The following is a 13,250-nucleotide window of genomic DNA, read 5'->3' as shown; positions in this document are numbered from 1 at the left end:
GATTTTATACTGATTCGAATAATTGTTTACAGCAGTAGGGTTAGTATATGTCAAACTAAACTCGTAATATTGTAAAGGTCATGTGTTTATACAACGATACTGTATATCGTTAAGGTTATTTTCTAACACTATTTGTCGTAATATCATAGTCAAGACCTATACCGCGGAACTTTCAGGAATTAACAATAATTTATGAAACGATCTCGACGTGCCCATATGGTGTAAATAGGTTATAAAGTTTATAATTGTTTTGTCGCAAAAATATCCAAAGTTTTGAATGTGCAGATGTGGCGATGGAGTAATATAGTTATATTATTTTATGTTGAAATGTTTAGTATTGGAAGGAAGCTGATTTAATATATATTTGTTGGGAAACTTAATAACTTTTTTATTTATTTCTTCCAATACAACATTAAAGATCAACTTATTTAAAAACGAAGACAGGGGGGGGGGCAGCAAAACGTCAGTATTGTTAAAAACACGCTATGAATAAAAGGTGTGGGAGAGAGCGTCAGTAAAAACCGTTACTGTTTAACTTATTTTTAGTTCTAATTATTTCTAAAAAAACACGACATTTCGGTTACTGCAAAAACATTTTTAAAAAATACTAAAATCCGTTTTACCCGATCCACTAGTCGCACCATCGTTGACGTAACTCGAGCGAGTAATTTTGTTTGGCAATTAACTTCGTTATTAGGTTACACATTGGCAGCCTATCAGTTCTTGTAGTGTATAAATTATGAAACATATAGGCGGTAACTTTGAACGGCGTTCGTTCCATCAAATAGCGATCCCTTTCTACTTTAATTAAAACTTTTTGCCAATTTTGAAAATTCCTGCAATGAAGATGTTCACGTCACGCTAGAACATATTTTCCAAAAGCAGTTTTTTTACTTTAAAATTATAAAAAAGCAACGTAATATTTATTGAGTCGAATGTTTTGCCTGCTATATGCAGCGGGACAGGTTAGCTAGGAATGAATGAAATTTATTTCGTCTCTTCCGTCACGATAACGAATAACAAGACAATTTATAAAAGCGAAAAAATAGGCAGTAACGGTAAAACAACAGTTGTTGTAAAACGCTTTTTGATAAAAAAGAAAGAAATAATGTTTTGGATAAAAGGCGTGAAACCAAAGCTAGGATCAATATGTTTATAACTTAATGATATTCCCCCGCTTGTTAGCAGGTGAGGCTTTGGTTTCGATGAAGTCTAGTTAATGTAACCAGCAGATTGTTTCTTGGAAACAAAATTATTCAAACGTAGTTTTTGAAACAAGCATAATATATTTTAAAAAACTGAATCTCTGGTAGAAGAAGTTACCTTTGGATTTTGTATTTAACGTTTCTTATGGAGTGTTCGACTTTGTTTTATTTTTAGTAACTTGCCTAATATTAGTAGTTGTTATATCAGAAGAACAGTTTATGGAGGATGTATTATACCTGGTATAGCAACAGCAGTAAAATCATACAGCATAGGTTGGGGCAGACAGGACATCTTAAACTCTGCTTTCTAATCCCATTTAGTAAACATAGAATACTCAAGGAATTATAAACTATATTTTCACGACTCCCAAAGACCGTTGTTAACTGTTTAAAACACGATTAGGATATTTGGATATTATGCGCTAAAGGTGTCCCATCTTCCACTACCATATAGTCCCACAATAAAGGCTTGTTACGATAAAATAAATATTGAACAGTATACTGGTATATATAACAAACCGTATACCAGCACAGAATAACGTGTTAATTTTAAACCAATACGAAATCATTTTTTTGTTTCTCGATTTTTTTTTAATACCCCCTCCCCGCAAGGTTAACTTACGTTAAAAATAGATGGCCGCCCCTCGTGGAATGTGGGGACAATGACAAATAAAGGACGCTTAACATTTGTCTTTGCGGTTTGTGGTTGCCTAAGTAGATTAGGAAGACATGAAAACGTCAAAGCTGACACGGCGTCTCTGCAGGCCACGATTTGTAGCCTCGTGTTCCAACCCGCTGGGTCGTCACCACCGCATTAAATATTAAACACGGCCGAACAAACTCTTACCACGAGGCGTGCTGTTGCCTTGAATTATTCAAACCCGAATAGTTTTTTTTTTATGAAACATTCACCGATAATGACGGATTATCCAGAATTTCGTCCAAAAATATCGGAAAACAAAAACTTTGTTTTCTACGCGCGTTGCTGATGTTTGATGGGTTTTGGAATCATCGAATAAACGTCTCATAAACTACATTTCAGCAAACATAATATTAAATATTTTAGCGTTGGCAGCGTTTTTTCTATGACGTAACAATTCTTTATTTCTACACCGATTGTTTATCAATTTAATTTCACCTTTGTTCGAACGCGTTCTTTGTTACGTCACAACGACCATCGTTAATTTGTAGCAATCAGATTAGTATCAGGAGATTTTCTTCCAACCCTGCCAGGAAAACACGGGAATCTAATTTCGATCAAGTGTTTCTGGTTTATTACATGGGGAACAAGCGAGTCTTTAACCGTACCCCCTACAGCGCACATAACAACCTTTTTCATGTCACCTCAAGCGTAAGTTATTGTTGTTGTTGTTCGACCACAACGACATTCTAATACCCAGCCACGCCTATTTTATCTTTGCTTCTTCTCATTATCCGTAATGTGCTATAAAGACTGTCATTTTGCTGCTAATTTTGATTTTCGCTATCGTTTTTCGGAGAAGTAAATAATATTTGTTGGTGTCCTATTCTACATAGCTGTCATAGCATATATAACAACTATTATAATGCCGTGTTTGTTGTTTTATTATTCAATGACAGATTGCATATTCTACCTTTCACATGCAAACCTTGGGACTTATATAGGTATTCTGAGTTGACCCCGCACCGTATTATTATAATATATACGTTACTTTAATCTACAGCAAGCAGGGTGTACTTGTATCCCAGTGGCTTAACCACACAACCCTAAATTGTGATGTACCGTCCAAGGTGTAACACCAATATGTTAAAACCCACCGTGTTTAAAGTGAAAGGGGGTGGAGGTAAAACTACCAATTTAAAATAACAACTTTCATTCTGCAGGGATTATCTAAGTTACCCGATAAAAGTCTTTTTGTTGCTGGCAGCTTCTATAGTTTTATAAATATAGAAGCGTTTAATTAGAATTGAAATTAAACTAATCTTATACACGAAATAGTAATTATTTGCAAAAGAGCATTCGTGACAGCACATCATTAAATAAAACATCTATCAGTTAAACCGAACATAGAAAATTCACATTATAGTTTAATACGTCACTTAACCTATGATGTGTCAAGCATATTTGTAAATTGTGTAAGTGTTTTCTTTTTAAAACTGCAGAAAAAGAGAAATCAGACAACGAGTTTAATTATTCATCAATCTGATTATTTCATTTCACGATTTTCAATTCATTTGATTTAAAATAAATTCACTTTCTGACCCCAAAATTACTTTTGTTTGGATATATATTTAAAATCGTACGCATTGCAACGTCATGTGTTGTTATTCACACGTCAGAAAGTAAAAAATTGTGATTGAAGAGAAGGGATTATTACGTCATGTATAACCCACGTGTTTTATATTGGCGGTTAGTTTTTTTATCCTGGCAAAATAAAAGAAGTATTTATCGATTATAACAAGAAAAATTGCCAAGAATTCCATTTTGGTCGTGAATTAAATACCCTGGGTTCAATGCAAGGTAATTTATTGAAGTAAATAAGGGCTTGGTGTCTTATTTTATCTGTCTAGCTCCAAATACCGCAAGTGTGTTTGTTCGTCAAACACATAAATTATTTCTTTGTATTGTGACGTGTCAATAGAAGAGAATAAACACCTTTGTAGCAATTTGCAAAAAATATGATTTTTAGGTTTAAAATTATAAGCGCTTTTTAACAACTGTCATTCTGTCGCTTTTCCCCTTTGCTCATTAAGTTCCGTTTCATACACCCCGTGCCAGCTTACAAATTACCACGTTTTTAACTTTGTGGGGATTGTTTTTTTCTGTATGCCTGACAATCAGACGACCCATCAGTGACCATCACTGGTTAAAAGAAAATTATTTCGCCACAAATTCCGCTTTAATATCTATTGAAAATTAAAACGAAATTAAACGGGATGATATGGCTTGTACTTCAACCTGGGCTCAGCGGTTGTCTTTATCTTAATAAAATAATAAATCATCGTTTTTGGAAATCGAATGTTTATCGTTGCGGGGAAAGGCGTCGATTGTGTTTGAGAAACAGCAGTTCTAGATCAAACGTAACAAAGGACAATTGTTTGGCTACAGTAAATATTGGAATGTCGTTTGGGAAGAAACGACGATGAAATTTCCGGAGTGTTCGTTTGGTTGTTTTGGAGTCTAACCTGGCTTTGGTTGGACTTTAGTAATACCAAGTATTGTAACATAGCATGTGAGTTTACTGTGAAGTATTTTCGTTGTTTTACTAATATGATGTTGTCGTGGTCCAAAAGTGTGGAACAAAAACCAAATTTTTTTCAGTTGACGAAACCTGTTTGTTACCGTTTTAAATATTGTATGCGTAAATTAACAAGTTATAACTATAGTAGGGCGGGGTGAGATAGCCTATGTTTCCCACAGTAAAACTATATATATGTTACGAATGCATGTGCGATTTATCATTGTCTTGATAAAGGTTAGCCTATATAGTATTGTTATTGTGACGTCATAGAGGATCGGTGTTTGCGCCTTTTTCAGCGAGGAAGCTTCCTTTTGCTTGCTTGCCTCATTCGTCTAATTTCGCTCGAACGCAATCGTGGGTCGCAACGATAAGAGGTGTGTAGGTTAATGTAGCCACGGTGTTTGGAGAGGGGTGTAATTGATATATTTTGCTGCTTTCAAAAGGCTAAGTTTGGAAAATATCAAGTTTACAATTCTTGTCAATTTGTATTGGTTGGTAAACTACTGGATTAAGCGTTGTCCTTATGAGAGGCAGAGACACTTTTAATGGAATATAAAGAAAAAGTGGCGTCGTTATGCAACGTTCTTGTTCAACAGCAATATTACAATACCGGGCAATGCAAGGTTAAGGCAGTTGTTATGAGATTGTTTGAGCTGATACGAAATATATCTTGCGTTTCATCTTCAAGGTAGAAGGAAAGAGTTCAGCGAAAAGTTTTTGGCTTTATTTGACTTTTTCTCAAGTAGTCTTTACTTGTACATTTATCCAACAACAGTGTTTTGCTGCTAGTTTCCTTCTATTCGTTGTTTTAATTAATTTGATCTTCGCTTTGTATTGGATGAGGTAGATAAGCTTATGTTATATTCCTTTTAACTGTTTATGATATTTGATTTAGGTCTCACAATTAGGTTTGTGGTTTCGTTATTTAGTTTCATGATGACGTCACCAACTATGACGTCAAACATCACTGGATGTAATGTGACGTCAACATATTCACCGGAATTCATTATTGACAACCAATACGATTGTGACGCAATGTTTGAGGTGATTGTGACGTATTTTTAAAAAGTTTTATTGTTTTTAAAAGTTTAAATTATCTACAAATATTGTTTATTAAGCTGGGTATATACACAACCAATTGTTAATATAACGTATGGGAGTTGTGGCTTTTCAATTCGTGCATGTCTAATTACTTGTTTATTATTGCCATAACCTCACTGCTAATCTAATGTCCCGTTTAAACCCAGGGGACTTGAGCGACTTTATTTAAGCCTTCGGTAATAACCGCGACATTTTGCAATCATGAGGAATCTTCTTGTTAAGTAGACTCTCTTTAAATATGAACACCGCAAATAAATTCTGCAGATCAAACGTTAATTCCCTCCATCTTGTTCGCTAATGCTGCATCGGATGTTCTTATAGATTTAAAACTCAGCAAAGAATTCGTTAAAATGTCATTTTGTAGATTCCGAAAAGCAGGCCAGCCCAATTCGATGCTGCAGTCATCAAATATTGATGCGGAGAAAGTCAGCCGTTTTGCAAACCTTCGCAAATTTGACCGGCATCGGTGCTCGCTAAAAAGCGGGTGGTTGAGGCTTTAAATGTTTCGCTATCTTGCCCGCCATCGACCCGCACATTGTAGATATGCAGGCGGTCTCACCCACATATTCCTATCTTATGCCTGTGGTTAATTCAATTGTGGTCAATGTGAAACAGCTTCGCCAAAAATAATGAATGTACTCGTGAGCCGCAGAGATTGCCTGCACTTTCAAACACTTTACGGATGTATTACGTATAATTTTAAACACTTCTTAAATATTAATATAACCTAACTGTACTTAGCACTTCAATAATGATAATCAAGGTTATTAAACAAGGAATAAAGTGGAACTTACATCAACAGTCGTTAAAACACTCCATAAATAAAATATATCTGAATAACTGATTTAAAGCGTGGCCGCTAAACCCAACATACAGTAAATGAATGAGTAACAACGGTTTAAATTCGTTTAAATTAATGCACCAAACTATGCAATTTGCAGACGGCACCATTATAATAGTGACGTCATCAGTTGGATGCCCGTCATCTTTCCAAGCATCGAGTTACACATCTCGTATCGATCGGCTCCATCAATATTTCAACATAACTATTAATATCAATACCCCGCGCGCGGTGTGTATGAAATGTGCCATGAAAAACGTAACCTTACAAAACACAACGGTTGTTAATGGAAGACACTAATGTTGGGTGTTTTGTGTATTGCAATGATAAACTAGGAGATCCTAATGTATACAGCAGATGTTTCGGACAGTAACTTGGTGGATAGTAACCTCTTTTACACTGATGATGGACCAAGTTACTGTCTGGATACTAAACTCCTGATCAGCAGATGTTTCGAACAGTAACTTGGTGGATAGTAACCTCTTTTACACTGATGATGGACCAAATTACTGTCTGGATACTAAACTCATGATCAGCAGATGTTTCGAACAGTAACTTGGTGGATAGTAACCTCTTTTACACTGATGATGGACCAAGTTACTGTCTGGATACTTAACTCATGATCAGCAGATGTTTCGGACAGTAACTTGGTGGATAGTAACCTCTTTTACACTGATGATGGACCAAGTTACTGTCTGGATACTTAACTCATGATCAGCAGATGTTTCGGACAGTAACTTGGTGGATAGTAACCTCTTTTACACTGATGATGGACCAAGTTACTGTCTGGATACTTAACTCATGATCAGCAGATGTTTCGGACAGTAACTTGGTGGATAGTAACCTCTTTTACACTGATGATGGACCAAGTTACTGTCTGGATACTAAACTCATGATCAGCAGATGTTTCGGACAGTAACTTGGTGGATAGTAACCTCTTTTACACTGATGATGGACCAAGTTACTGTCTGGATACTAAACTCATGATCAGCAGATGTTTCGGACAGTAACTTGGTGGATAGTAACCTCTTTTACACTGATGATGGACCAAGTTACTGTCTGGATATTAAACTCATGATCAGCAGATGTTTCGGACAGTAACTTGGTGGATAGTAACCTCTTTTACACTGATGATGGACCAAGTTACTGTCTGGATACTTAACTCATGATCAGCAGATGTTTCGGACAGTAACTTGGTGGATAGTAACCTCTTTTACACTGATGATGGACCAAGTTACTGTCTGGATACTTAACTCATGATCAGCAGATGTTTCGGACAGTAACTTGGTGGATAGTAACCTCTTTTACACTGATGATGGACCAAGTTACTGTCTGGATACTTAACTCATGATCAGCAGATGTTTCGGACAGTAACTTGGTGGATAGTAACCTCTTTTACACTGATGATGGACCAAGTTACTGTCTGGATACTAAACTCATGATCAGCAGATGTTTCGGACAGTAACTTGGTGGATAGTAACCTCTTTTACACTGATGATGGACCAAGTTACTGTCTGGATATTAAACTCATGATCAGCAGATGTTTCGGACAGTAACTTGGTGGATAGTAACCTCTTTTACACTGATGATGGACCAAGTTACTGTCTGGATACTAAACTCCTGATCAGCAGATGTTTCGAACAGTAACTTGTTGGATAGTAACCTCTTTTACACTGATGATGGACCAAGTTACTGTCTGGATACTAAACTCATGATCAGCAGATGTTTCGGACAGTAACTTGGTGGATAGTAACCTCTTTTACACTGATGATTACTGTATAGATACTAAAACTACAATTATAACTTCCACTGTATTAACTTTTTATACAAACTACTTCTTTTAGAATGGAAAATTATTGGATTTATTATGTTTTCAGAGCTTCTTATCCAGCCAGAGGTTGGTTTTCGATTCATACCACCTGACCCGTATTTGGGTCACGTGGGTTATCTTCTTCATCTCATTGGCTGGGAATCTAACCGTGCTCGTCAGCGTCACCGTGATGAGGAAAACACAGTCGTACAGTCATTGTCAGTTGATTATGACGCATCTGTCTCTGGCTAACCTTGCGTTTACTTTGTTTATATTACCTATGGGTAAGTCTGGGTGTTTGGGTGAATGCAACTTATTCATCCTTGCATGGCGGGGTAACGATAGTCATTATAACATTTTGGTTGTGTTTTATACACCTCGTGCCCGCTTACGAGTTACCACGCATGTAACTTTGCGGGTTTTATTTATTCTGTTTGACTGACAACTTGAACAACCTATTAGTGACCACTGGGTTGGAGAAATTGTCGTTAGGTGTCTTGTCCAAGAACACAAACGCCCACAATGGTGGCAGCGTCCAACCTGATAGCATTATACTCCGTATTCCCAATTTCAAATGTCCTATTGTTCCTTTGTTTGCAAATAATAACATAACACAGGATATTGTGGCAAGAGTAACATCCATTTATGATGTCATAATCGATATTATGATGGCTTACAAATTCGTTTATTTATGACATAACAGTGATGTTTGTTATCGTATGTTCAAACAAGAGAGCACTAAACAAAATCATTGATTTTAAATAAATTTACGATAAATTATTTAAAAGTCAATAACCGCTTTCTGTAATTTTAATCCAGTTTAAATTGCGCGACAGAAGAGATGTTTTAATATAAAAGTAAACATAGCAGGGTGGGGGAAGATGGGACACCTTTAGCACATAATATCCAAACATCCTGATCGTGTTTTAAACAATTAACAACGGTCGATGGGAGTCGTGAAGATATGATTTTATAACTATTTGAATGTTCTTTATTTACTACCAAATGGGGCGAGAAAATAGATCGAAAAGGTGTCCCATCTTGCCCCAACTTGCTAAATATAGAGTTTATTTGGTGGCCATAACCATCTTACCCCACAGTTCTTTATAACACTAGGGTATATTATTCACTTTCAGATGCAATTTGGAATTACACGCTTGAGTGGTTAGCAGGTGACGTCATGTGTCGTGTCATGAACTCACTCAAGCAATTCGCGATGTATATTTCGTCGGCTATGATTATGGTGGGTGTGGTCCATGTATACACTGTGTATGTCTGGTGTATAGGGAGACACCCATGTTATAACTTAACAGTGAGCATGAGGTGTATGAATACACCATGTGTGTCTGGTGTATAAGAAGACACCCATGTTATAACTTGACAGCGATCATGTGGTATACCAACCCCTACACTTTACAGGTAATGGGTGTAGACAGGGTCACCGGGTTATTACGCCCAGTATCAGCGAACCAACAGCGACGACGAATCGTTAAGTTTCTCACAGTAGCTTGGGTGTTCAGTTTCATCAATTCCATTCCCCCGGTAAGTACGGAATTGTTAGTGAGTATTACAGAACCACCGTGTAAAACCTCACTATTTGTTACTTTATGGATAGTGCCGCCACTTTGTACCAAGGAAGTATTTTTGTTTCAGTCGGTGATGTTCTCTGCTGGCCCCTACTGGCCAATGCGTTGCGAATGTCCCAACCACTATGTGGTGCAATGCGTCGACTTTCATTTGATAAAGAAAGGGCGTGAAATCTTCTACATTTACTCGATGTTCATTTCCTTCTTCATTCCATTGTATTGCATCATCATATGTTACCTCATAATCGCATTCTCAATAGCAAAGATGGCGAAGAGGGCAAAAGGTTGGAGGTTTTACATTTTTTTAAATAATCTGCAAATTTATTTGGAAGATTATTTTATTTCTCTTACAATCTTGTTTGGAAAAGTTGCCACAGTTGGATAAATGCCGGCCACACATATGGTGATGGTAACCCTTTTGGTAAAACATTATGTAACTCTTATTAAAGCAGTTGTTATTAACTGTGACAGGCAACGATATTGATTGGCGACAAGGGAGATTAGCCTCAAGTTACATACGTGGTAACTTGTAAGCGAGCACGAGGTGTATGAAACAGAACACCTGTGTTATAACGACAGTCGTTGCTCTGTCCAGCATTAGGTAAACCACAAAGCAGTCCACACACAATTATTGATACAAACAAACCAACCATATTCAGCAACCGAACTCCAATCTTCTGGCTTTCGACCTCCTTCGAGTCGTAAAAGTTTGGCGCGCCGAAGTTTACAGCGAGCTAAGAAGATCTCTCAACTGGTGACCGGGCTCATCACCATCACATTCGTTATTTGTTGGGGACCTTACTATGTTGTTGGGTTGATGCATTGGTTTAATGAACAACGTATTGAACGTTTGGTGAGTTTGTTGTGGTAGGATAATGACTTTATCCTAACATCCTCACACGGCAGGCAACGACAGTCGCTATAACACGGGTGTTCTGTTTCACACACCTCATTCGCTTACGCGTTACCACGCATGTAACTTCGCGAGTAAAGCATGGCTGACAGTCTTACCCATTAAAGACCACTGGGTTGGAGTAATTGCCCTTAGGTGTCTTGTCCAGGGTCACACAAACAATAGTAGCGTCAAGCTGCAAATTCAACATCCTTTGGTTACGAGACAAGCACCATACCCAATGCACCACAGCGTAGTTTAATCTGTTATTTAAAAATTAAGCAAATCTGTTTCATAAAAAGTTGAATTATGTTTCCATGTTTGTTGTTGCAGCCTGAGGGGATAATGTTGATGTCATTGTATTTGAACCCGTGTCTCCACCCCTTCATCACTGTTTGTTTGATGAAGGAGATCCGAGAAAATATTTGTCGGAAACCGAACTGTAGCCTTGCTACTCCAAGGTAAATCGACGTCACAGTTGGCATTGTTCGATGTCCATTGTTGGAAATGTGACGTCATATTGGGCTGTGTTCGATTTGAATGTTTATGTGACATCACAATGAGTTTTGTTTCATTTACATGCATGTGACATCATTGTGGACGTATTGTGATGTCATGTGAATAAGTATGACATCACAGAGGTGGTGTTTTAGATTTCTATTGAATGAGACGGACCGCACCCAGCTCAGCACCGCCACCAAGCGGGAGAAACGCAACCGCATCATCGTCAGCAAATTCAAGAAAGATTCCAATAAAGTCACACTGATTGATGAGCAGCCAAGAGATGTGTAAGCGACCAACTCACGAATGTGAGTGACCATAAGACCTTGTGTACAAACAGTGTTACGTCACCGTGACGTATGGAGTCTGTGCGCTTCTCAGTCGTGTATCATTTTATTGTTACGTCATGTGTGATCTGTGTCGTCATAAAGAAATAAAATGTTTGAATGCACTAAGTTCTCGAACAAGAGAACAAATCTCTAATCAATGTGCACGTAGAAAATATAGATTGTGCAACATAGAGATCAGGCGTGGCAATAGAAACAAAATTACAACAACCTTTATTTTTATTAAATAAAGTAAACAATAATTACGCGGTTAGTGGACGGTGCTACAGGATAAGATTCATTTTAAATGTCCATAAAATATTGTTACGATTGTAAACTATTTAAGGACGTACAAATGAACACAATCTAAAAAACTTTTATAATAGGCGGTCAAAATTTGTTGAACTCATTACCTGCCATGTGATCTACTTGTTTCAGATAAAAATAACCGAGAATAAGGGGAAATATATGAGAAATAGAAACACGGCAACACTTTTCAACGTTGATTACTCCTCCCCGCTTTTGGTTAATTAGCTCGCAGTCCTCGCTTACAAAACACTCGCCTTCCAATGCGTGGCAGTTACAGTACGTGGATGGTTGGTTGAAGTTGGTTCAGCACTAGATTAGGATTATATTTTAAGACTTAAGTTATAATTCCACCACTGCATTACTTCAGACAACAGGTATTGTTACTTGTTATTCGGCAGTATGATTAGAATTACTATTAGTAAGCAGTGTCTAGCGTTTAAAAAGTTCCCAAGTGTTGTTTTGGTCAAAAAAACCGAGATATCTCGATTGCAACCGTCATTTTAAATTAAGACCCAACAACCGTATGGTGTCGATTTAAGTAACTTGGTATAATGACTACAGTAGGACACATGCGTCCAACAACGGTAGCAGCAAGAACATTGAGTCCGATACGCTCCGGTTAAAATGCGAGCGCCTAACCACTAAGCTTTGTGTAGTTGGAATCGTGTATTGTTATAACTCGGTGGTTAGAAGGCTAAGGTAACTGTAAGATACACATGACATTGCTCGAACATTCTGTTGCATCGTAGCGAAACTTCGCCATTGTTCAGTCGTGAACTCTCGCGAGTCCATACAGTTTAAGTTGTTATCAGAGTTTCAGATTGACAACACAGGCGCGCTAGGTAATATATTATATAGTAGGGTGGGGGAAGATGAGACACCTTTTCATTATATGTTTTCGTCCCATTTGGGAGTATACAAAGAACATTCAAAGAATTATAAAACTGTATCCTCACGACTCCCATAGACCTTTGTTAATTGTTTAAAACACGATCAGGATATTTGGATATTATGTGCTTAATGTGTCCCATCTCCCCCCACCCCACTATATTACTTCAGACAACAGAAAATTATTACTCGTTACTTCGGCAGTATTAATATAATTACAACTAGTACCCAGTGTCTAGCGTTTAAATAATGTTCAGGAAGTGTTTTGGTCAAAATAACCGAGATGTCTCGAATGCAACCCTTAGTTTAACGACCCAACAAACGTATGCTGGGGTGGAATTTCAGAAATAACTTGGTATAAAAGCTGAGGTCGCTGTAGGGGTGTAGAACACAAGACGCTGCTTGAACAATACGAATCTTTACAATAATTCACTCGCAGCGTGGAACTAAATATCCTTGTATTGTATCGTGTATTGTTAGTTTTATAACTTTGCTTTATGGAAAGATCGCTAAGAACCAACAAATGTATGATGTTGAGTTTAGCTTGGTAAAAAGCTGAGGGTATAATGT

General features: G+C 37.3%; 1 protein-coding gene across 1 annotated transcript; it reads left to right on the top strand.

The window, feature by feature from the left end:
* The first annotated feature begins 5,280 nt into the window (after positions 1–5,280).
* On the top strand, positions 5,281–11,608 carry LOC149739349 (gonadotropin-releasing hormone receptor-like). Its single transcript, XM_089873624.1, has 8 exons — positions 5,281–5,470; positions 8,246–8,462; positions 9,315–9,421; positions 9,598–9,720; positions 9,832–10,048; positions 10,424–10,617; positions 10,990–11,117; positions 11,310–11,608. The coding sequence occupies exons 1-8, from the start codon at positions 5,306–5,308 to the stop codon at positions 11,446–11,448; spliced, it is 1,290 nt and encodes a 429-aa protein (XP_089729750.1). The 5' UTR covers positions 5,281–5,305; the 3' UTR covers positions 11,449–11,608.
* Positions 11,609–13,250: the final 1,642 nt, after the last annotated feature.

This window comes from Ciona robusta, chromosome 3 (genome assembly GCF_009617815.1).
Source record: "Ciona robusta chromosome 3, ASM961781v2".
NCBI lineage: Eukaryota > Metazoa > Chordata > Ascidiacea > Phlebobranchia > Cionidae > Ciona > Ciona robusta.
Note: the sequence above shows the minus strand (reverse complement) of the source record. Positions and strands in the feature narration are given on the sequence as shown.